Source organism: Acomys russatus, chromosome 4, assembly GCF_903995435.1.
Source record: "Acomys russatus chromosome 4, mAcoRus1.1, whole genome shotgun sequence".
In the NCBI taxonomy this organism is placed as follows: Eukaryota; Metazoa; Chordata; class Mammalia; order Rodentia; family Muridae; genus Acomys; species Acomys russatus.
This window is the reverse complement of record NC_067140.1, coordinates 40,491,583-40,516,924: the sequence shown is the minus strand read 5'-3', so window position 1 is coordinate 40,516,924 and position 25,342 is coordinate 40,491,583. Positions and strand designations below refer to the sequence as shown.

At 45.6% G+C, this 25,342-nt stretch overlaps 1 protein-coding gene across 4 annotated transcripts in view; it reads left to right on the top strand.

The window, feature by feature from the left end:
* Nucleotides 1–25,342, top strand: part of Ehf (ETS homologous factor) — a 48,154-nt gene that overhangs the window by 5,758 nt on the left and 17,054 nt on the right. The window contains exons 2-4 of one of the 4 annotated variants that reach the window (XM_051144243.1): nt 4,069–4,224; nt 4,856–4,966; nt 24,313–24,412. In XM_051144243.1, the coding sequence (XP_051000200.1) occupies nt 24,316–24,412 (97 nt within the window). In that variant the 5' untranslated portion in view covers nt 4,069–4,224; nt 4,856–4,966; nt 24,313–24,315. Of the gene's footprint in view, nt 1–4,068; nt 4,225–4,585; nt 4,967–22,369; nt 22,394–24,312; nt 24,413–25,342 lie in introns of those variants that run through there. The other 3 variants (XM_051144242.1, XM_051144241.1, XM_051144244.1) reach the window with 3 other exon arrangements.

Here is a 25,342-nt window from a genome sequence, read left to right as displayed (position 1 = left end):
TTCTGTTCATCCATCTATTTTTACTATTTTGAGATAAGGTCTCACTCTGTAACCCGGGCTGGTCTGGAATTCAGCCACATGCTTTAGTTGGTCTGGAATTTAGCCACCATCCTTTAGTTGGTTTTCTATTTAAGGTTCCATGGTAGTGAGAAGGGTGATTGTATGCAAAACATAACATGTGAAAACAACTAATAATTATACAACATGGTGACTGTAGTTAAAAACAATGTATTGTGTGTTTGAAAGTTGTTGAGAACAAATTACAAGTGTTCTCATGGTCTAAAAATGCTAAGTATATGTGGTAATGCATATGTTAATTAGTTTGATTTATTCATCCTACATTGTATACATATATGAAGACATTATGCTGTGTACCTTAGATATATACAATTTCAATTAGTCACTTATAAAATGAGTAGTGCAGAAGGTGGGAAAGCCTACTACAACTATGAAAAGCTTTTCCCTAAACAGGAAAGAAAATTATGGCTGCAGGAAATTTGTCTGGCAAAAGCCAACTTTTTCTTGGTCTTCTGGCCTTTTCTGAGACTGAGAACTGAACCCTAGTAGCTGGAAGTAATTTGATTCAAGAGCCACTAAGTTGGGGCAGTGTGTGAAGCTGTTCATGAGGGAAGATAAAGCCAGAGAGAGAATAGGCGATAATATGCTGTAGGGGAGATAAGGCAGGGCAAACGGTGCAGGAATGGAGGAGCCCTGAGTCTAATTTTAGTGTGTGTGTGTGTGTGTGTGTGTGTGTGTGTGTGTGTGTGTGTGTGCGCACGTGTGTTTTCTTTGGCACTTAAGTAGGGCTGGGGACATGTTCAAATGATGGAAAGTTTCTTTCTGTATGTGTGTGTGTGTGTGTGTGTATGTGTGTGTGTATGTGTGTGTGTGTCTGTGTCTCTCCATCTGTCTCTTACCACACTGAGCTCTTCTCAGTATCATTGGGTTCCTCTCCTACTTGACAGTCAGGTTCACCTTGGCAGTTTAGAGGTTTTGCTTAGCCTGTGGGTGCACAGATATGATAGCAATAGCCACAGAGTGCTTCGTGCAGATGTTAGGACAACGGTCAGCTTGTGACCTCCCAAAGAAACTGAAATGCCACCTTCAGGGCCAATGAGCTCATCTTGGAGTCCAGGGAGATACCCTGGAATCTGATCATTAACATTCAAAATGTGAGGAGGACGGTAAGGGCAAGATATGTATGAACCCTAGCCCTTATTTGACTATAGCCAGCCTAATAAATGATTGATGTTCTGTCCCCTGTGAGTTTTACAGAGAGAGAGAGAGAGAGAGAGAGAGAGAGAGAGAGAGAGAGAGAGAGAGAGAGAGAGAGAGAGAGAGAATTTCTTATTCCTGTTCAGCTTGTATTAATTTTTGTCACTTAGTACATGCTTGTTCCATTCTGCCCTGGGGTAGATCCATATCATCAGGAGAGAGTGAGAAACAGAAGTACACAAACACATCTTTGCTTTCAAAGGTAAATACAGGCCACTGGTTAGGAGCTGTTGTGTAAAGCAAGTGAGCATCCACCTTCGTGCAAAGCAAGGACATCACTGCCATTTGTCTTCTAATGACATCAGGGCTTTGTCTGAGACTTGGACCCCTTAGGGCTTGCTAATCTCCGAGAGACTCTTTGTTTTGGCCTTGGCTTAGCAGTTAGGTCCCTTTGCTTCTTTAGTTTTGTGATGTGGATCTTTTAGTAGACAAACCAACTAATTAGGGAACCCTGGGCCATTGCGAATAGTCCTGTCTTCTCTGCCGGACCCTCGTGTGTGTGTGTGTGTGTGTGTGTGTGTGTGTGTGTGTTGCGTATGTATATACACTTGAGTGCATGTGTGCATAGAGACCAGAGGTTGAGATTTTCTTCAGTCATTCTCCACATTATGTTTTGAGACAGGGACCCTTGCTGACTCAGCAAGACCAGTTGAGTGAGCCCTAGGAAACCTCTGTCACCACATCCCTAGAGCTAGGATTGCAGGTGCATGCTGCCATGCCTGCCTTTTTACCAGGGTGCAGGGGATCCAAGCTAAGGCTTTCATGTTGGCACAGTAGGCACTTTACTGAGAAATCTTCTCTTAGGACTTGACTCAGAGGCTCCTTGTCTTTGCCCAAGTCTGATGCTTGGCAGAGCCTTGACCTGGAGGGAAGATGAGGCAGGTTTCTATTCATAGTATTTGTGTTTCTAGACTTTATTCCTCTTCCTGGTATTATCTTGACTCTGACTTTGCCGCATTATTCTAGTTCCTTCTTATCTTCTCCCAGAGAATCTTAGAAACACAGAATGAATGTTGAGGTCTGTGGTGATAGTGACATTCTCCCACTTCCTCTTCAGGAGTCAGCTCTGTATTTGTGCTAAGTAGCTGCTCTGTTAGATGTTTCCATAGTTAGTTATTATTTAAAGCTTTTATGGGGTTTACTCTATCCATCTGTCTGTCTATCTGCCTACCTACCTGTCTAGTTATCTACCAGCACAGTCTTGTTGAAGTTGACTATCAGGTAAATGAACTCATCTGTCCTCCATAGATGTATGCGTAAGAATCAAGCCTCTCTCTCTCTCTGTCTCTCTGTCTCTCTCTGTCTCTCTCTCTCTCTGTCTCTCCTTTCCTCCTTCTCTTTCTCTCCCTCCCTCTTGAGAGAAGAGGTATTGTTTTTCTTCTACAAAGGTATGCTCAGTCTCAAGTAAATAAAGCAATCAGGGCTTAATAAGGACCCACTAATTACCAGACACTTTGCTAGGCACACTTTTTAGTCTATATGTGAGTCTTCACAGCGGCTGTGGCTAGTGCACCTTTTTGTCTCCTCCCACCTCCACCAATGGCCCAGATGGCCTCTTCTCAGGGGCATCCCTTTAGATGATTAGATTTAGAGTGGACAAGGAATGGAGATAGAAACAGACTGCCTCATCTTGAAATGAAAGAGCCTATGACTAAAATGAAGGACTATGGCTGAGCCTGGGCTAGGGAGCCACACCATCTTAGGCATCTACTTTTGATCTTCATTCCTCAGGTTTGACTGCCCACCCCCTACCCATGACCACTTTCATTATTTCAGGTGAAGGTTGGGCCGAAGTGTGGTGAAGGCTAAGGTTGCTTTCCCTAGATCCCTACTTTGTCACCCCCCCCCCACTCACCCTTTCCTCCCCTTGCGAACTCCCCATGGTGGGTGGAGTTACAGGAGCTTGATTCATCTCTCCTGCAAAACTCCAGCTGGCTGTTCCCTGGGGCCTCTCTCTCAGATCTGGAGCTGATAAACTAATTGGGGCTAATGTGATAATGGGCAGTGATGACATTTACTGTTTTTATCAGGCCCAGGGCACACATTTGCATGTTGACAGGGCTTTTGGCAGGTAGACAAGGTTGAACTGGAGGGGAGGTGGGTTTATTTGCTGGAGGTTAGAGAAGTAGAGGGCGCACCCTTATAGAGCTACTCCAAACTCCACCACATTAAGGGTGCCAATACCTCCTTTAAAGACTCACCTTCTTCCAAGACCCCTCTGAACCCACCCCTGCCCCACCACTATCTTTTGCACTTGAAACTTTTCCGAATTCATGTGGCTTTAAACCAAGCAACACGTGAGTGCAAGAGACTAGCACAGCTCCCCAGCTCCTGTCCAGTTAGCAGGACCACAGCCATTTGGGTTCTGTTCCTTTTTCAAGTCTTTGTGTCTATAATTCTTTTCCATAGAAGGAACTTGTGTGGTGACAAAATCTTTATCTTTTGGCCCAAACTCCCTCCTGTCTCCCAACAAAAGGGAAGAGGACGCTTGGGGAGTTCATGAAACCTGCCTGGATGCTTTGCTCATAAAGGCTGGTGTCCAGGAAGACCCAGTGGCGGGGGTGGGGTTGGGGGGAGTTAATGGTTAGGGGATTGTATTTTTCCTGGCCAAGGCAGTTGCTCACCTGTGTAGGTGGAGAAACATTTGGGACCCAGTCAAGCAAGAATAGGAAACTCCCTGCACACCCTTGGTTCAGAGGGATACGGATCTGTGAAATCTGTAGATCCCCTCAACAGTCCATGTCTTGCTCAGACCATTGGCATTTTGATTCTTCTCTTTTCCCAATCCTACAGGGATGGCTGATAAACAGTAAAGAAGCATCATGAAAGAGTCAAGGGGAAGGAAGCGAAGATGATCTGGTCCAGCAGCCCTCACCTGTTGTCCTTAGACATAAGGTCTCATAGTGGACCCTCCCTTCCAGGACCATCCCCTTCTAACCTTCCTCCAAGGTGCTTACCTGGGCTCGGGGGAAAAGCCTGCCCAAAGTCTTCTGAAATTGTTAAAGAGTCACTACAAAGAGTCGGTCATGATGCCCAGAGACAGAATGGGCTAGGCTAGAAGCTCCTTCCACGCCTGGTGCCTGTATAGCCAGGGCAAAGATCTCCATGCCAAAGCAGAGAGGTCTAAACACAGGCTAGAAAAGGAGACAGATGTTCAAGCACACCTCCACAGCAGCCCTCTTCCTTCATCTGCCTGACCCGGACTTGGCTTTTATATCGCCCCCCCTTCCTCATGTATTTGGGGAGTGAGATACTTTTCACCTGAAACTGCCTCTAAGCTGAAAAGTACAGTCACTACCAAATCAATTCCTCATCCATTAACAGGTTGTCTCTGTTCTTGAGACACAGGCATAACCTGGTTAGACCTGTTTTGTTTGAACACTAACGTGTGAGTTGGCCAAATGCAAATGAGCTAATGTTTGTAATCCTTTATTTTATTTTTTTAAAGGGCTGGGCAGCCAATCAGAGGAGGGGGAAGTGACTTAGGGAATTCCCGGTTGGTGGCTTATTGCTTAACATCCTACAAAATGATTTTAAATTATTGTCATATGCATTTATCTTCACTCTGATGAGAGCTCAGATGTGATAAGGCCGTGGCTCCCCATCCGGGTCGGAGCCGCTGTGATAGCTTCCTGGCTTCTCCATCGACAGAGCCATAGGACTTCCCACCCAGAATCTTCAGGTAAATGAGGTAAGTCCTCGCTTTTAAATCTTCTTTTGAACCTGGAATTCCAACACCTGTGTGGAAGGAGAAGCCTGTCTTGAGTCAGACAGATGTAAATAAAGCAGAGCCTCCGGGAGGCAGCTGGCAGGAGGAAGTAAAGCTTGCGTTACCTGGGCTCACCTACTGGGTCTTGTTAGAGTTTATTTGGGAGAGAGTAGCTGGGCTAGCTCACTGTAAGTGTTATCTGTGAATTTCCTACATTGTCTGGACTTCCAATCAGCAAGAATCTAAAAGTCCTCTGGTTTCTCTCTGTCCATGTGGTATAACTAAGCCATATCCCTGGGTTAGAGTTCTCTGGAACAAAAAGCAGCCGGAGACAGGTGACGCTGAGGTTGCCCGGTGACAAGCTGGTTGGCTAAGGGCTGGTAGGGCTCATTGTGCACCAGCTCACATTCTAGAAGTATCAGCTGATATATTTTTTTTTCTGACTCAAAAGCTATTGGGAAAAGCTAATTTACCTTCAGTGTATTCCAGTTTGGAAAAAAACAAGGGTAGGTAGGCAAAAGGACCTATGTTCTCAAAAGGAACAAGGAATCATCTGGCTAAGGTAGGCAGACTGTGTCATTAAAAATGGTCCTGCGCAGACAGAAAACTCAACCTAAGTAAATGATTTCTACCCTATCACAAAAGGACAGACCAACCCTTTGTTTTTCCACAATGGAATACTATGACCAGACAGGCAGACATGACTCACCAGCAACAAATGCCTTCGCTATAGGGACTCTTTTGATTTTGCTTGTCTACCATGAACAGATGTTGGTCCCAGGGTGAATTGAGCAGACAACAAGTGGGGGTTCGTGAGAGCAGCAAAGTGGCAACGCCACAGTCTTAAATGGGACACTCTTGGGACACTCTGAGAGTTGCTGTGGAGTGATGCGTGTTTAGGATGAAGTGTAAGATTCTCTCCTTTCAGTTCTCAGGTATCTCTGCTGTTTCTCTGTGTTGCCCTCAGAGAGGGTGGGGGAGTTTGGAGTCTGAGATTTCTGATGGAATACAGGTTGGTTCGGTGGTCACTGTTGAGGGGACGAATAGAGACAGGCTCTTTCAATGTTAGGGATCATGAATGGCTGTGTGCTACTTCCCCTGAGGTCCAGGGAAGAGTCAATTTCTACCAAAGAGGTAGATGTGGTTATGAGAAGAATTTCACAGTTTAAGAATGCTATGAGAACACGGAGCCATGTGGGACTAGTTGCTGCTGCGTCTCTTTGGCCAGTGGCATTTAAAACTGTGACTGAGGAGATGAGAGTTTTTCAGAGTTTGTAAGCATACTTCAACACCACCAGACAGCATGCGTACCGCCTTCCATGTTTCTAGGTTGCTGGGCAGAGACATTCAGAAAGAGAGTAATCTTGAGGAACCTTCCGGAAGTTACTTGACTACTCAACCCAGGCCTCATATATGCGAAAGTCTCAGAGTCAATACCATGTGTTGTTGATGTGTGCTAAAAAATTATATTACCTATGTCTACACAAACTTCCTGATTTTTTATTATATTATTATACTGTGATTTCTCCTGGGAGTGCCTTGGGCTTTTCAAGGCCTCTGACAAGCTCCACTCACACTCATAATTCCATGTTTGTGGGTACCCTAAGGGCCTCCTGTTCATTGGCTGGTTTTATCTCAAGCCTCTTTCCGTACTTCTTTGACTCTTTTGAAGGCCTGGCATGAAAAGTCAACTGGGAGTTCAGCTGTGCTCTCACTGGCATTTTGTTAGCTAGCTGATGTGAGCGCTTTGGGGCCATGATTCACTCCAGGGAAGTGGGGTCTTGCTTTCTGGAATCTTTATGAGATTTTATTTCCCTCTTCTCTCCTGGGGAGTCGAGAACTGGACTGTGTTCACTGGACGTTCTTGGCATTTTTAACATGAGAGGATGTTGTTTCGTGTTGTGTCGTGGAGGCTTACAAGACAGGTCACTTAGTCTCTCCCTTTGGATGGAGACATCCCTAGGCCTTTGAAGACTTCTGGGAGATGAGGTGGGCAGGGTACCCAAACACCAAAACAGAGCCTGCCAGCACACGGGGCTATGGTGTTAAGGACCCGAATATAAACTCGCAACCTGGTGTTTTAAGCCATTTCTGCTGCTCAGCTGGCTCTCCTCTCCTGTGGAGGTGAAGCAACAGGCTTTTCGGTTGTGGGTGGGGCCCCGGTTCGGAAGCACTGACTTGCTGTTTCAAGACCATACACCCTGACCCTGCTTTCCTTACTGCTTCACCGAGCACAGAGCAGTGGCTTTCAGCTTAGGTAAGCCAAATCTGTAGTGGGGAGGGGGGGAGCGTCTCCCTCGGAGCATGAGACAGGAGGCTACCACACTGCTCAGCTTTTCTGAAATTGGTTCCCAACAGCTCATGGGAGAGGGTGGATAATTCACTTCACTTGGCATTTTCATACTTAGCTATTTACAAAATGATTTTAAGTGTTACAATTTATTCTAAGAAGCAGTCATTTTTGCTCTCATTAAAATTATATTTTTTAAAATGCTGGTCAGAATTTTAAAGGGTCATGTATTAAGAAATGCAGGAAATCAGCAATGCTGTGGGGAGAATGGCTGCTCATGGTAGCCTATCTTAGGATAGGACAGAATCTCTAGCCAAATGGCATCATGAGGATGATAAGATGCTCTGGAGGAAACACTTCTCTCAGTCCTTCAGTGTTAGCTGATGAAAACCTTTCTGCCTTTCAGATGGGAACAAAGAGTCTTTCTTTAGGGATCTTCCCTGAGGCTGGCCCTGACTTTGGAGTGATGGGAGCGAAGTTCAGGGAAGGTAGTTGATAGGGCTCAGCCAGCACGGCAGTCAGGAGGCCCCGGCAAGGCTGCGTGGCCCAGACCAACTCACAGCACCTCTCTTAGGTTTTAGTTTTCTCTTTTATACATCCTGATTATCTTCAAGATATATTTGAACTCACAGAATCTGCTGGCTATGGTGCCGGCTAGGGTGGGGTGTGGGGATCAACTATGCTAAGGATCAGCAGGGTTAGAATCTTTTATCCCTGCACTCCGGGAGGTAGAGACAGGAGAATCTCTGTGAGTTTGAGGTTAGCCTGGTCTATAAAGTGTGTTCCAATACAGCTAGGGCAATTATACAGAGAAACCCTGTCTAAAAACCAAAGACAAAAACAAAAACTCTGAGAGAGAGAGGTGTGGCAAATACCCCCAAGACAGGAAGACCATTGGGGGGCCCTTAAATGTCTCCTTCTTCAAAACTTTGACTAAGAAGAGATTGACGAAGGATGGAACTGGTCTCTGGAGCCCTTGTAGGGGATCTCAGCTGCTGATTGCACATGGTATGCCACCCTAATCCATGGCCTCAGAGCTGGTGGGTTAGCAGAATTGGGAGGCGTGTGATAATAGGGGGCAGGTGATTCGTGAAGACTACTTGAAATAGCACTGGAGCTACATCCGGATCCGCCCAAGGCCAGCCTTCCACACTCTGGCATCCACTCAGCCTGAGCTCCGTTGATTTATCCATGGGTGACTGGGCAGCTGAGAAAGATGTGGACCCCAACCTAGAGGAAGAGTCGATGGTAATCGTATGGGCAACAGGGCTCTTGCCAGATGGCTCAGCTCTGCATCTCCAGCAGACAGAGCTTACCACAGGGTGAAGCTCAGTGTCCCACTTAAAGAGGCTCCTAGGGTATTAATTGACTTGGTTTTTAAAAGAGACATCCCATAAAATGCTCCTTTGAAAACGATTTCACTGGCAGTAACCACAGTCTGTCTTTGGTTTGCTGTATGGGGCTAGGCTCCTTACCACCTGGTCACTGGCCTCCCTTGCATTCCCTCTCCCACGTCCTCTCTCACTTATTTCTCAACATTATAACCACTGCTAAGGGTTTTTTTTTTTTTTTTACTATTTATTTAAATTATGATGTAGACAGGGCCACCCAAAGTATGATCCCTGATGAAACAAGCCTAAAATAAAAAGGGAACAAAGAGCCTAATGGACAATGTGTGCCTGTTAAAAGAACCGAGCATCCTATTAACTCAACTCTTTTACTACCAAAACTTATCTCAGATAGCCTTGTCTGGATGCATGTTTTCTTTGATGTAACTGTGATGAGGTCCAAGTGCCGTATCTGCTGCTTCTTGTTCTCCTTGTATCACATACTTACCATAAACAGTCTGGGCCTAGGACCAGTTATGAATCTGAGAAACCTTATTATCCCTCCCCCTACCTGATGCCAGCTTAGCTCTGATGAGCCGCTCAGAATAAGAGGGTGTTTTTCTCGAGTGTGACAACAGAGTTTGGTGAATGTGGCCATCACGCAGATTGCCCTGGAATCTCTCTTAGGAGCCTTCAGCGAGCTGCCCTCAGTAGGGCTGGAGGAAGGGAGCTAATATCAGTCCTGCCTTCCAGGTGACTGCTGACCAGACTTGTCTCGGTTTTGCGTGGGCTGTAGATTTGGCCTGAAATTCAGCCTATGCCTAACTTTGTTCTTTTTAAGAAATTAAAGAACAACTAGCTGTAATTTTGCCATCTTCCCTCTCCTGGCCAGAGGCTGTGTGGAAGATCATGAATAAACAGTCGATTTTGACTGCCTGTGTCTGAAGGAGCAGGCAGCATTGAGTTCTCATAGCTAGGGCTGGAGGTTTGCTGGGATGGGTAAGACCAGCACTGAATGTAGACTCAGAGTAACTGGGCTTAAATTGGACACTGCCACTGGATAAGCTGAGTGCCTCTGGGTGAATTCTGTAAACTTTAGCTTCCAAGTCTCTTCATCTGGAAAATGGGGCAATAGCATCTACTGTGCAGAGCTAATAAGGATTAAATTAAGCAAAGAATACCAGAGCATGCTAGTGTGTAATCTGTAGTAGTAACGTGTAAGCTGGAAGTCAAAAAATCATTCAATCTGGGCATTTTTTCTCCTCACTGAGTTGGAGCAGATGAGTACTACAGTCTGTTTTTTTGTTTTTTGTTTCTTCTTTTCCTATAATGATTGGAGAAGAAACTGGATATTTACTTTTTAGTGGTTGTCAAGGAATGGGCTGGTCCACGTTAATAGGAGACCTCCCAGTTGAGCCTTGCGTTGAACTGGCTTCCAGCTGCAACACACACATACGGGGGAGCTTTCAGCACATTTTTATCCTCTGCTTTGCTACCTGGCATTCAGGAGGCTCTGGAGGAAATGTCTTTCTTCAGGTCGCTCACAACTGTATAAAATGCTGCCCACTTCTACAGTTCTTGAAAGTCTCCTTGGGCAGCTGGAGACTCTCTCTCTCTCTCTCTCTCTCTCTCTCTCTCTCTCTCTCTCTCTCTCTCTCTCTCTCTCTCTCTCTCTGTGTGTGTGTGTGTGTGTGTATATACATACTTATTTTGCTGAGACACCATGGGTCTGCCTTTTGGTGAATTGTTGAGAGGTTGTGGACAGGTGCAAACCCTAGTGGAGCAAATAGTCCTTGCTGTTAGTAAAACATCCAGGGTTCTAAGCTTGTGTCCAAAGGAGAAGTCAGGAGACCTAGGGACTCTGATGTAGAAAAAAAAATGACATTATTTTTAGTAACTTTTAGGTATAAGTTAACATATCCTTTCAATATAAATATAGACAAAACTTCCCATTAGTATTAGCTACAGCTGTGATTATTTCCAAGGAAAAACCATTATTATTTTTATATCACATTATACTAGTTACAAATATATCAAAGTATCAACATCTGAAATCACAGAGGTAATTAGAAGTGTGACAGTGTTATAATTCAGTGTGTTAATGAAGCAGACATTATAACATCGCACATTTAGCATGATCGAAAATGAGGTTCACAAGCCTTGGCAGAGTGCGCAAAGGATCCACAGAGAAAGGAAGCTGGTGAGGGCTTGGCTACAGCATTCTCTTGCACAGGAAATGACCACCGAGTAGATCAGCTGATCCACATTCTTCACCACAACAGGGGAACGTGTCCTTTCTGCTTATAGACAGCCTGGGAGTTGTGGATGTACTCAGGCGTAGGGCGTAGTGAAGAGAGTAGTGCTGACGCTGATGTTAATAAGTGCTGTTGGCTGTAGGACAGGGAAGAGGGGGCTTTCGGGCATGTTCTATGTTATACTCGTTTCATCCTCTAAACCATTTGAGAAGGCAAGATCATGGGGTATTCAGCGACAGAAAAGAGCACTTCACCCCCAGTGGTGATAGAATAGTGGTGGACGACGTGTGGCTTACGTGGTTATGTAGGTATGGTCTGTATTACGTAGAGTATGCACTTAGGAAGACTATTCAGTTTAATGCCCTGTTGCAATGCTATTGACCTGCATCTCTGTCTCTATCTCCATCTCTGTCTCCATCTCCATCTCTGTCTCTCTCTGTCTCTGTCTCTCTCTCCCCATTACATAGGTAGGGCTGGCCTGGAATGCAGAGGCCACTGTAAAGGGAAAATGAGATTCTTGTCAGAAGAATCTAAGAAGGAGCTTAGGGTTCTTACCTCTATCCCTGAATGGTTATCTGAACAAAAAGAAAGCTACATTCTCTTAAGAAGTCATCTTCAAATTTGCAAGGAAATCCAGGTGTTCTTTGCCTCTGAAACTGCAAAGATGAAGACAGACCCTTACAAGGTTCTCTAAGATTTCTGGGTTGAGTTTATAGACTTACCAGGTTTGACACTGTGGTGTTGGAAGGCAGGGAAGCCTTTACTGGATCTCTTCTGTCGGAAATTAGGCTCCCAAACGACACACCCAGTTTCTTTCCTTGCTGTGGTGTTCCTAGCACTAGTACTTCTTCCCTCAGACTTCCAGGCCCCTCCAAGGAGCTATAAATTCTCTCCCTAATTTTCATCAGTGTTTCCTGTTATTATTAGTGCTCTTTTATTAAGGCTAATAAGTCTGAGGTGACTTGAGGCAGCCATTTCAACCCCTGAGTCAATCCAGGGCTTTCAACAGAGAGCCAGACTGAAGGGTTTTTGTTTGGCTTGGTGCTGGGGATTGAATCTTATAAGCTCAACAGATACTGCCTCACTGGGGGGGGGGGCATCTTCAGCATCTCCTCTGCCTGGACTCAAGTTTTCATGAAGACATTTGGGCAGACACGAGTCAGTGTCATGGTAGGATCCAGACTCATGTTCACTCAAGGGCACCCTTCTTTCCAGAGTGCAAGATGATCAGCATGTCTCTTCACATTTAGGGGGAATATTCAGTGGGCTGTCTTGACATACTTTTAAATGAAAACTATGAGGTCCTCTGTAGTGACAGGAAGATCCATTTTCAAAGCTGCAAAGAACTAGGCTGCTTTGCTCACGCCTTTCCTAGTACACTTATAGTACACCCTGTCTGTTTACTAAATCAGTGGGTAAGTTTTTATATTACACTGTGCTTTTTCATTTGTAAAATCAAGATTTTAGTAGCTGTGTTTGGAGTTCTTCTGAGGATTCCAGGAGATAGCTCGTGTACAGTTTGGCTCCATTCAGACTACATGGTAAACGTGCCTTCCCTAGCTTAGATTTTGTTGTTGTTTTGTAACTATACAGTTTGTGAGCTTTCAGAGTGGTGGCCATTGGCTTGACATTTTGGTGTTTTCCTAGGAGGAAACTTGACTCTTGGGTTGGTCAAATCGACTGTCCTAGTTCATCCCCACAACTCCTGCCTCCAGTCCCCACCCCTTACCTCCCTCCACCCTTCCCACATTCCTGTGCAGTTGGTCTTATTTATTTTTCAGTCAACTAAGGGTGTTGTTAAATCTTTTCTTTTCCTGCTGCCTGATTTGATGTGAAGAACTCCACTCCCTGCCCTGCTCACGACAAGAATGCCTGGGAGTGCTCAGCTAGCCATGTTCCACCCCTGCTGGATCACCCTGTCCTTAGCACTCAGGAGAAGAGAAGGCACAAACCCTGCTTGTTTCACAGCCCCTCCCCACTGCTCTCTGACCCTTTAAACACCTGGTGGTAATGGGCCTGTGGTCCAGAGAAGGCTGGGGGGAAAATGTTTTTTTTGGGTGGGGGTGAGGAGTGATATATATTGTCTATGACTATGCATGAGAAGAAATGAGAAGAAGATGCCTCCTCTGACTGTGTGCTGAGGGTTGGGCAATGATGCCACTGGCTAATCAATATTGCTCATCCTCTCTGTTTGACTTATTTGTCTGGTATTCTGTGGCCTTAGCTCATCATGTGTTATGGACAAACTAATGAGAAATGAGAGTAGCATGTTGTTTGGATTACAGAAGAAATCACACTTTGAATGTCTCAGCTCCTTTTCCACCTGGGATGTGGGACCTCAAAGCTTGTGGCAGAGCACAAATGAGTTTTTATGGCCTGTTTTTGGTAGAAGTGTGGCTAGCCTCATTTCTGAGATGGGAAAGCCATGGTCTGGGGACTAGGGCTTTTCCTCCTGGCTAGACATTGAACATCTGTGGGAGAGGCAGGGCGGAGACCGGGGGTGTGGATATGTGCTAACTCTCCTCTCTAGGTAGACCATAGACCATACCACCTCCTTGAACACCCTGAAGTTGAGAAGTCAATCATTTGAAGAGTGTTGTTTGGGATCAAATCACCTCCCAGGAGTCCCTTCTCCACCCTTGTTCATCTCATTCCTGATCTGAACCTGGGCTGGCTGGAGGCTGGCCATATCACTCTGTAGACCTTGGACACCCCTCAGTGCTCTTGCAAACCAGCCAATGGAAAAGTACAAAGTCTTCTGGCTCCTGGGCCCTGCCAGCTCCCACTGGCCTATGTGATACCCCCTTCCTTCCAAGGGAGTGGGAGGGTGACATCAAAACTGAAAATACAAGGTTTTCTCTGGTTTTTACAGGAAAAAAAATTGGCATGAAGGCTGAGTCAAACCAGCTCAGGCTGTCTGGGCAGATGCCTCTCTCTGCTTCTTTTTTTTTTTTTTTTTCTGTTTATTTTCCAACAAATCAATGCTTAACTGCATTGTTATCGGAGTAGAGCAACAGGTGCAAAAAAATAATCCTGCTGCCAACTCAAATGAAGAGGTAGGGCTTGTCCCCTCTGGGAGGTATTCAGAAGATAACAGAAGCCCCTGCCAACAACTGAATTAACAGCTCTGTGTACGGTGGGTTTTATGTTAACAACTCACTCCTAACTCTCCGACACATAAACACACCATTGTCTGGGGAAGAGAAGCTCAGCCATGCTGACAACCAACTGCTTTCTTCTGCCCTGAGTGGAGATTGGTTTTGGCCGAGTCTGCTTTGCGAAACTCAGAGGCATTATCCTGTCTTGCCAACTCCATGTCTAAGTGAGGGTTTCCTCAGAGGGCAAGGGTATGGGGTTGCTGGAGAGAAGAGGACCTGACTTGCTTTTTGAATTTGTTGAAATTCTTCCCATGGCTATGTCTCCCCAAATACCAGAGGGTTGCTCAGCTGTCTCTGCTGTTGCTACCATTCCACTGGCCAAGGGATGATGAGCTCAGGAGACGCTGGAAAGTTCTGTTACTGTTTTGAAAGCGTGTCTTGGCTAATAATCTATTAGTACAGGGCAGCATCTGTGTTTTGTTCACTATTTCCCCCCAGCATCTAGCAGGATACAGTGTATCTAGTATACATGTTAATTGGAATAAACCAGTAAATATTTGTAATAATTGAACAAGCATTTCTCAAAGGTAGTTCTCCTCCTCTGATGGCTGATTCATCAATTTTGAAGGGTAGAAGGCTTAACACCTAGGTGGTTAAATAATCTTTTAAAAGAGGAGGTGGGGCTAGGTCAGGTCAGGGATCACTTAGCCAGTCATACCAGTTACAAGATTCTTTTGAAGCAAAGCAACAACAAACAAACATCATAAAGGACATCTGGAAATTCTAGGTCTTAAGATCAGAATATCTGTTTACTCTTCAGAGATGCCCACTTATAAACAACCTATGGATGTGGCAGTTTGGGGGTCCTGAGTATCAGGACCTGTGTGGTGCTGGCAAATGATATAGCAACAGGTTATCTACAGGCAGATTGGAGCTTGAATTCTCCTGGTAGCATCTTTTGTCTCTGACTTTACGAGGGCTTGCTTTCATGTTTATGGCGAATTCTTAGAAATGACCCATCTGGGTTGTGACATGGTTCCTACATCAGGTGCCACTGGAGAGAGACAGTAGAGCTTTCTTGGTCCCAGTGGGAGGCACCAAGGCAGCACCCAAGCCAGATAAGAGAACAGAGTTGAAAACCCTCCAAAACCTTTCTCAGAGATGGCTGCTAATCTGTGTCTAGCATGAAGTTTTCTTAAAATTCTAATCTCACACGAGCATGGAGCTTTAGTGTATATTTTATACCAACTTATATAATGGCACCCATGGTAACTATACTGCTGTCCTAGATCTTTAGGCATCAACAGCTGATCCTTGGAGGGACTGTGGCCCATAGCGCAGAGGTGTCAGAGGCAGAAGCACGTGCACATTCTTGGTAGAAGAAAAGAACAAATGCTTCTATTGAGGCCTCAAAGGGCTCTGCGACCTTTTGAGTTTCAATCTTGTCCTGGTTTGTCATATCTGCATAAAATTGACAGAAGCCCTGTGGGTTATTTCAGGCGATCTCTTGGTTTGATCAGTGTAGCTGCCTGCCACTGTCAGGATGTGCCATCTTGTCTGGGTCTGGCACACAGGCTGATAGAGGTCAGCGCGATGTGCTTCGTTCCCAGTAGCTTAGAGTCAATAGATCCATCTACCACGTAGAACCAGCCTCACTCTCCCCGTGTTGTGTTATTGGTCATGAAAATGCTCAGGGTCCCAGGAAAAATACTTCAGATGTTGCCGCTGGAAACATAAGAGAACTGTTCATCTCAGAACACATTAGGATGGCATGAGGTTAGCTGTGATGTAACTCCAAGAAGATCAGAGACGTTCTCCAAGCTTGATTGAATCACATTTTGATTCATTTGTAAAATCACAAATTATGGCCTGTGTTCTATTTAGCTACATTTCACACGAACATGACTTTTTTTTTCCCTCCTCCTGCTTGGGAGCAGTCGTTTGAAAGGACAGTCAGATTGAAACAGGAAGTCAATAGTAAGCTCTTGCAACATCTTTTGGGCAAATGCTGTGAATTCACCTGCTGGCAACTTTGATTAAGACTGGAGAATGGTTTGGCTGTTGCTCTCTTGACTTGGGAACTAAACGTGTCCCGTGGCTGCCAGTCCTGTGGCTGCCAGTCCTGTGGCTGCCAGTCCTGTGGCTGTCAGTCCTGTGGCTGTCAGTTCTGTGGCTGTGTGAGGAGCGTGCGGTTGAATGAAGGACAGGGGAGCTGTGAAGGAGCCCCATATCGAGGCTTTCACTCGCAGTTCCCTGGGGCTGAGGACAGGGAATACAAACACTAACCCTGATGAGAAACCTGCTCCACAGCGCAGGCAGTTCTCACCCTGCTTTCCACCCTGTGATAGGAGGAAACTACATTCTTGTGCCTGGGATCTAACTCAGGGAATGCACCAATAGTTATGGGCCAACTCATTTCTCAAATACTAAGTTGAAAATAACTCTATGGAGTTATCAAGGAGCGCAGTTATACTGTATGGAATCTATGCGTGTGCATCCTTGTATCTATTTATTAGTATATGCATATGTGTTTGTTCAGGGGTATAAGAATTGCTGTGCAAATGACTTGTGCAAATGACTTGAAGGACACTTTATACTCTTTTGAATGTTGTTAGGCTGAGTCTGCATTTCATCTAGTTCCGATCTTGCTGTGCCCCATGACCTTGAACAAGTTGCCTAATCCTCTGAGCCTTGGTAGTCCTCCTGTTAGATGACATAATGCCTCCTGGAGCTGTGGTCACCATCAGCAGCCACTGAGGTAATGTGCTCAAGACTTCAGCACATAGGTGGCACACTGAAAATATTCTCGAAGTTTTAGTTACTACAATGAAATAAATGTGATTTTTTTTTATAAACAGCATTTGGTCCTTGTGGGGAGACCTACCCCTGAGCAAAAGAAATACCTGCTTCTATCGGAGCAAGTCTATATTGGGATTGTTTGCCTTTTCTGGGAGATTCTCTGCATGTCTTCGAAAAAAGGCCAGTGGAGCAGTCTTTGGTCTTGTTAGGAGTCCTGAGGCTGGGCAGGACTTCCTGTGAGATACTGGGCTTCATTACTTGTCAGACTCCTGTCCCCTTCCTTTGTGTTTCTGTCCCTATGGCCCAGATTTCAGAGACCAGTCTTCACAGCCATTGGTTAAGGGGTCCCTCTCTATTAAGGGGTTGTACAGGGCAGAGAAGCCTGTGGCCGTGTTTTGGTCCACCCGTGCTGCTCTCCTCATCTATTCCTGTCCCATCACAGCAGCTGTGGGCTGTGGGAAGGCACAACCCATGGTCACAGAGAGCTTGGAAATGTGTGCCCTTACTGGGCTGGGCAGCCTCAGGCTCAGTGTGGTTGTTGAGAGGTGGGGGGAACCAGTGGGATGGGATAATGGTTTTCAGTCCCTCAGGTAATAGCTGTGCCCATAGGGAAATAACATGACTTCTGTGAACAGTCCAGCTGTTGACTTCTCAGCTGTAGTATATTGGTGCACCCACACAGCAGCTAGGGGATAGGACAGGAACCTGCAGAACAAGCACAAAGCTTGGAAGTTCCAGGCAGTGGAGTACAGTGCAGAGGTCTGGGGCTTCCCTTGAATGAATTTGGTGTTGCTTTCTTCTTGTAGGTTCAAAAATGATAAGGATGATGGGTGTTATTAATATTTGTCATTATGAAAGCCACCTAACATTTACAAAGTATTTATTATGTGCCCCAAACTTTTCAAAGCATGTATTAGCTGTCATTTTATTTTTCCCACTCAAAAAATCCCTTTCAGAACATCCTTGTATCATAAATGAGGAAATCAAGGCCTGGTGAAGTTAAATAACTTGCACGAGTTTACCCTGCTAATAAGCTAGCAAGGCTAGGATTTAAAGTATGGTCACCTGACTCCATAGCCAATGGCTCCCAGACTCTTACACCTTCTTGCTCCTGAGGAGTCTAGCCTTATCCCAAGAATGTCCCCCAAAGCAGCTAATTTCCAGCTTAAAAAGAAATTCATGGGTTGATCCCATTCTAAGAGCAAATGAGGACTGGGGAGTGGCTACCTGTATAATGCTGGAGTCCTTTTCAAACAGTCCTAGTTACTTTTGTAACCTCTGTTTTTTGTCATATGGGAAACTGAGGCTGTGAAGAAGACAGTACTTCCCTATGATGACCGTGGCCACCAAAATCTCAACCCTCACGGTGTATGTCATAATCCTTGGCATTTAAGGATGGTTCTGGAGCTACAGCATCTTGAGCCGGGTTAGCATCTTCTGGTACCCTTGAACATGACCTTCAATCTTAGAGCCAGGAGGAGCCAGTCACTGTGGCTAAGCCTTGCCTTCTCCCATGTAAAAATCCCCCACAAATGGTAGCAAGAATCTGAGACTTAAGTTTTAGAGTCAGCTCAAGTGTTCTGTTTTCTTCTGTATGGGTTTGTCCCAAGTGGTCCAGTCTGTGAGTGGTGGTTGGGCTGGCTTCCTTCTGATAGAGAAGGGAGCCTCTGATGAAGACCTAGAAGAAGAGTGGTCCCAGGGCATCACATAAGCTCAGAAGCAGCCCTGTGAGAGTTGAGTAGTTTATCTTAAACCACTCATTAAGACTGCAGCAGACATAGGGTCTGCCTGTCCTGCCAGGATAAGCCTATGAGTACTCAATCCACCATAGCACTTTCTGTCTGTAGAATTAAGCTCTGGGTTGCCCAATCCCTAGTGGCTCATGATTTTCAGAGAAGCCGATGGCTCATTATTTATAGGGAAATTGCTCCTGATTGTCAAACAGGTCCCAACAAGGCAACAGAACTAGATACTTGTCTGGGTTTTACTCTGCCAAGTAGCGTGGCTGGCCTCTCTTCTTTACATAAAGTACTGGCTTTTGTTCCCCAAACTGTCATGCTTATGAACTTATGTATGGGGTGTCATTTGGGATAAATTGAACAGTCTAGATTATCAATAAAGGCACAGAGCCAAGTACTCTTTACTCTGGTTGTTCCTACCCACAAAGAAGAGCGAACAGACCGTACATTAAAAAAAAAAAAAAAAAAATCCACGTATTATTTACATTTATCTCATTCTTTGGATATGGGCTAAAACTTGCTTTGTTATAGTATAGTTTTTAATAGGCCAAGTCGTTAATTTATATTTCATCTCCAGAATAAATGCAGTCCAGAGCAGGAGGTGCCCAGGGGACCTGATGCTTCTTCTAAACCACCAACTAACAGTGGCTTTGTGTGCCAGGCACAGTGCTAAGCTCACCGGTCCTGGTTGTGTTTAATCTCCTTGCAAGGCCGTGCAGCCAGGACAGGTGCCACCTGTGTCTCAGGAGAGGAAAGGACAAGTTAGAAAGGCTGAGGTCCAGCTCTAGGTTGCTATTCTAGCAGAAGTAGAACCCTGCCTGTTGCCTCCACAGGCTTTAGTTTGAGCCATAGTTCTCAACCAGGGGTGACTTTGCTGTAGGGGTCACAGAGGGAGGGGGCGGGCTGGCACGTGGGATCTAGTGGGTAGAAGCCATGGGCACTGCTCAGTACCCTCTGTACCTGTGTGTGACACCTGTGTGTGACAACTTTCATACCAAAGAATTTACCAGCTCTGCCCGAATTCACATGTTTCTTACACCGGGATTCACAGTGGGCCAAGATATGGTTCGTTGACAGATGAGTGGGTAAAGAAAATGTGGTACATAGATGCAGTAGACTAGCCACGAGATGAACAAAATTGTGTTCTTTGTGGCAATGGGGAAGGGACTGGAGGGCATCACAGTGAGTGATAAGCCAGGCATAGAAAGAAACCCTGCATTGCTCCCACTCCTTGGTGGCAGGTTAAGTAATGATCTCATAGGAGAAGAGAGGGTAGTGGAACTAGAGGCTAGGAAAGTAGAGAAAAAGGGCGCGGGGGTGGGGAAAGGCTAGTATGTAGCAGAATGCATTTAGAGGAATAAATAGTTCTTGTGGGTTTTTTTCCTAAATAATAGCGTAACTACACTCTATAATCACTCATTTTATATTTCAAGATGACTAGGACAGAAGTATTCCAAACACAAGCAAATGACTAATGTCAGAAAGGAGGAAATACTAATTATATATAATATACATATATGTATGACCATACTGAACCCTCTAAAATATGCACAAATACCAGGCCTTAATTGGAAATTTCAAGAAGAATAATTCAGTCCCAAATTTTGGTTGTGGGGATGCTGAGAAACTGCTGTTAGCCTCTTTTTGGTGTGATGAAGAGCTAGCCCTCTGAGCCTCCACCCTGCACCCTGACAGCAGTATCAGCATCCTTCAGGATGAGGATGGAGAGGCTGCTTTGTACACATGGCCTAGAAAGCATCTCCCAGCCTCTGATGTGTAGACATAGTCCAAGCACAGGCGCAACACATTAGATCAACACCATTTGTTACTTAAAGAAAAGAAAGAGAAGGCTACGTTTTAGTGTGTATGTGTGTGTGTGTGTGTGTGTGTGTGTGTGTGTGTGTGTGTGTGTGTGTGCGCGCGCGCACGCATGCACATGTGCACCATTCACTGGGCTGGGCACTTCTAAAGTATGCTCTATTCTCCAGTACAGCTCTTCCTTATGCTAAGCGAATCAGGGTACCTTGCCTCTCAACCCCATCGTTGCCTGGGCTCAGAATGAGGAACAGACTCAAAGACGCAGAGTTAGAGGATGGAGCCTGGGACCTAACTGGGGTCCTGCTGATTCTAGATGCAACTTAACACATTACTTGTTTTTGTTGTCATTGTTGTTTTTTTATTTTGTTTTTTTTTTTTTTCCTTCAAGGAAAGCTATGCTATAGGTAAAGAGCTGAAAACAAGTCCTAAATTATCCTTGTTCCTTTTAATGAAAAGGGTAGCTCTTTATACCCCATGAAGCAATCAGTATATAGCATGGAAAGTCTATATTAGTATACGGGGGTGTGAGTACATTGGTCATAATAGGGCTTTTTAAAATAGTTCTCAGGGCACATTTATTATCCATTATCTCGTTTGATCTCCTCAACCGTCCTGAGAGGCTGTTGGAGGATAAATGCCTCCATTTTGTATTTGAAAAGCTGGGCCTAGAAGGAACTACATTTGACCAAAGGCCTTGGCTAGACTAGTCTACCTAGAGCACCTCCCTGCGGTTCCCTGTGGCTGCTGTCAGGGCGCAGGAGGTCTCCCCTCACAGGCCCGGGGAAGCGCTGGTGAACTCTGACTCACTAAGGGTTAAGCCACATAAACTTTTTTTATGAGTGGTAACCATTTAATGGGCCCTGTAAAAAGGGCCCCTCACCAAGCTGCCTGCTTTCCCCTGGAAAGAGGGTGCTGGCAGGGAGGAGGGCTTGGGAGGGGGTGCAGAGTGGAAGGTCCCTATAGTCCCGAAGGCATCTTTGTGTGTTGGGAATAGTTATGGAAGTTTCCAGGGGATTGTGTCGAGAAATGACATCTGCCCCAAGGAAAGGAGCCTGGCCAGAAGCTGAGAACTGGCCTGAGACACCAAATTCTTCTTTAAAAAGTTCTTATGCTTCTTCTTATTAACGTTTTCTTAGATTTGTTTTTCATTTGTTTTATGTGTGAGTATTCTGCCTACATGTATGTATGTGCACCTTGTGTGTGCCTGATGGCTGAAGACAGAGGGCAGGGGGTGGTGGCGGGGGGGACTGGGAGGTGGCGGGGGAGTAAAGTACATCAGATTCTCTGGATTGGGAGTTATGGGTGTTGCGATCCACTGTGTGGGTGCTGGTAACTGAATCTGGGTCCTCTGCAAGAGCAACAGATGCTCTTTCGCCCACTGAGCCACCTTTTTAGCTCCAGTTCTTGCTATGAACTCCTAAGGTCTTGACATAAATAGTGTCAGGCAATTCTTCTCAGGCTTCACATTTGGTGATATGCCCATTGTACAGCTGGGAAAAGTGAGGCTCAGCATCATCTATAGTGTGCGAAGGACCTAGAGTTTCAGTTCCCTCCTCAACTGAGAAGGGTGGGGCCAGCCCCTATAGCACCTGCCTTTTCTTTGGAAGCTGAGAACAAAGCCCAGACCTGGCTAAGATGGAGGCTCCTACTGGATGCAACAGGTTTTATCACCCCCCTCACCCCCCACTAACACAACCACTTTCGGTTGGCCCTGCAGGCGAGCTCTGAGAACCGTGGCAGGAGGCCTATCTTAGCCTGTCCTCTGAGCCTGCAGGGCTGCTCTCTCCAGCAGGGCTGGGCTCTGAGTTGCAGCCCTCTTAGGGTTAAAAAGTAACCTTTCCACTGCTTGTGGGTGAGCAACCGCTGCCAAGGAAGAAACCCAGCCTTGAGCAAACAAGAGCCAGGGCTGGGCCCTGTCCCTCCCCGGCTGCCTTCTGGGTCTCACAGAGTTTCTACTGCCTTGAAGTTCCCCGGTGGATGAAATAGCTTATGGGGATTGTTCTAAAATGCCAGATGGGAAAATGTCTGCGTTTTACTGTGTGAAAAGGAAGGTTTGACCCGGTTAGTGTTCCTTTTCTCAAGGTGAGAACAAACATGTTTCTAGAAGGGGCTTAAGATGCAGTTTTACCTCTTCAGATGGAGGCATATAGGCGGAGGCTTGGGTTGAGTTCAGGCTGTCCCTCACAGTGGCTTCTCTTAATTGTGTTCAACGTTGTGTCAAGTGCTTGCACGTGTAGAAATGTGTCTGATCTCCAACCAGGCTGGGTGGCATCATCTGCATATTTACGTGGGGGAAAGGAGGACTAAGAGGTATTGAGTAACCCTGTGAGTTAGCATTCACTCAGGCTAGCAGGTGGGAGAACTTGGAGGGATCCACCCCAGCTCTCTTGGCTGCAAAGCTCTCATGTTGGGACCAGGATGAAGACTCCAGCTCTTCTCTGCTCCCTCCCAAGCCTCCCTCTCCACTAACTGAATTGCCTTTGCCATTGTTTCTTTCTTCCCTCTCCACTCATGAGGGGTGCATGTGCTCGCCAAGCACAAGTGATGACGAGGTCAACAATTACAAGTGGTATCTAGCCCTAAGTGCTGCCCTGGGCTCGGGACCTATAGGCAGTGCTGAATTCTTGCTCAGGCCAATAAATACTTGCTGAATAAATGAATGTATGGATGTATTCTATGCTTTCCCAAGGTTATGTGTCTTTTCTCTTAGGTTCTACATAAAGCCAACCAGAGGACCTGAAGCTCAGCTGGGAGTGGCATGTGTGTGTGTGTGTGTGTGTGTGTGTGTGTGTGTGTGTGTGTGGATGTGTGTGTATGTATATGTGTATGTGTGTGTGTGTATGTATGTATGTATGTATGTATGTATGTATGTATGAGATTACACTGAGGGGACTATTTCAATCTGTTGACATGAGTGACACCTGAGAATGCAAAATTTTCTCCAAAAAGGACCAAAAAGAAATCCATGATCTGTGGCTCTCCACACCTTAGCATTTTATAAAGAACAAGGGGCATCACTCCTCGGCCTTTTGGCTAAGATCAAGTGTGAGGAAGGAAGGACCTTTACAGCCTTACTAAGCTTCAGACAAAAACCTGCCCCATTGCCCCCATCCCAGTGATTGTATCCACTCCTGGCCTCTGATCTCTGGTGAGAAGGGAGTCCAGTTAGGAGGCAGGTACACCATAAATACTAGGGAATTTTTCTCTGAGATGAAAATGTTTTACATTGTTCCAATGTTCCCAATGGGCCCTGGATGAAAACTATTCTCCAGGGGCCCAAGACTGAGAAGCCAAGGAACTTGTCTTGAGGATGTTTCCAAAGCCTGTTGGGTCTTCCAGGTCTCTATCAGAAGAGAAACTAGCTATAACTTTTTAGCAGAACATGAAATCTTAGTTTTCTGTACCAGCAAGATGAAGTGTCTGTCACAGAAATCAAAGGATTCCTAATCTCAGTCCAAAGCCAAAAAGCTGAAGGAGTGCTACGTAGATAGGATCGTGTCTCTCAGAAGACCCGTTGACCCCAAGGAGGACTTGGCACTGAGGAAACCTTCCTTGTCCCTAAGTGTGGAAGCTGATTGTGGTGGACTCACAATGTTGTCTGACATAAGGGCTAGATCTGAGATTTCACTGATTGAAATTCCACTTCAAATAAAGTTGTTCTGGTATTTTCACTTTTGTGAAGCACTTGGATGCTGGCCAGGTTTGCCCTGCGCGCAGGTATTATGTTTTCCTCTCGGCTTCATTTCTGATCAGAGATTATTCATTTATGAATGGGTGGCTGTAAAAACTGGCCTCATGCATATGAAAATTGAACCTGGAAAATTTTAATTGCCTCGAGTTTTGCTTTTACTGAAAGGGCTGTGGCAATGGGTGAAAGGACACGTTCCTTTTATCCTTTCTTTCTTTTCTTTTTTTTCCCCCTAAATGAATTCCATGCTCTGTACTCTCTAGTGACATTTGTCTAAGAGGTGCTGATTAAATGACTATTTGGTTCCTTTCAGATCATGATTCTGGAAGGAAGTGGTGTAATGAATCTCAACCCGGCCAACAACCTCCTTCACCAGCAGCCAGCCTGGATGGACAGCTACCCCACATGCAATGGTAAGGCCCTGCAGTTGGTGGCACGCCCCATGCCCCTATCCTCTCCTCATCTGACTTTCTTTTTTCAACCTGATGCTTGGAAAATAGGTTTGATTCAGTAGGTGACATAGAAGCTAGGGAGAAATCTCTCTCTCTCTCTCTCTCTCTCTCTCTCTCTCTCTCTCTCTCTCTCTCTGTAATTGAATTCAGTGCTTTGATAATCATAGACTCCACAACTGATCTATACTTTTTTATATGAGGACACTTTTAATATTGAAGGGCTCTGCTCTGTAGGCCTCCAAGGCTCCATGTCAAAGGCCACCTTCATCCACAATGCAGAGGGTTTCCAATAAAGTTGGTAGATGAGATAGATGTCCCAAGGGAAAAGAGACATCTTGCTGAAGTTTTCAATAATGTTGTGTTGCTATATCAAGGTAGGATTAGGGAGGTGAGTGTGTACAAAAGTATACACATGCATGTTTAACACACATACACGTATGTTAAGGAAGAGAGAATTATAATGGTGTGAACTTTCTGGCTTGTTTATCATAATGCCCCAGTTTAAGGAAGAGATTGGTCTGGGAACCAGGTGCTATCTTTTAGAGATTTACTCAGAAACATACAGACCCAAAGTGGGAGGGCCTGGTGACAAGACTTGTAGGTAATGTTTGACCCAGTCTGTGGCTCACAGCGAAAGCCAAATCAGGGGGCCCTGTGCTGCACTGTGAAGGCACTCAGCCTAGCTGGGTGTCCAACAGAGTTGGGTTAAGAAGCTCCAAGACTCAGTGCACCCCTAACCTGCTGCCAAACACAGACGCGGCACATGGATGTGTCCTGTCAATGGGAAGAGTTGGAGAAGCCCGCGAGAGGGTAATGGTAGGGTGTCATTCTCCGCTGAGTGGCGCGTCCATGTGGCACTCCTCTTTTAATTTGGAATCCCAGCCAAGCATG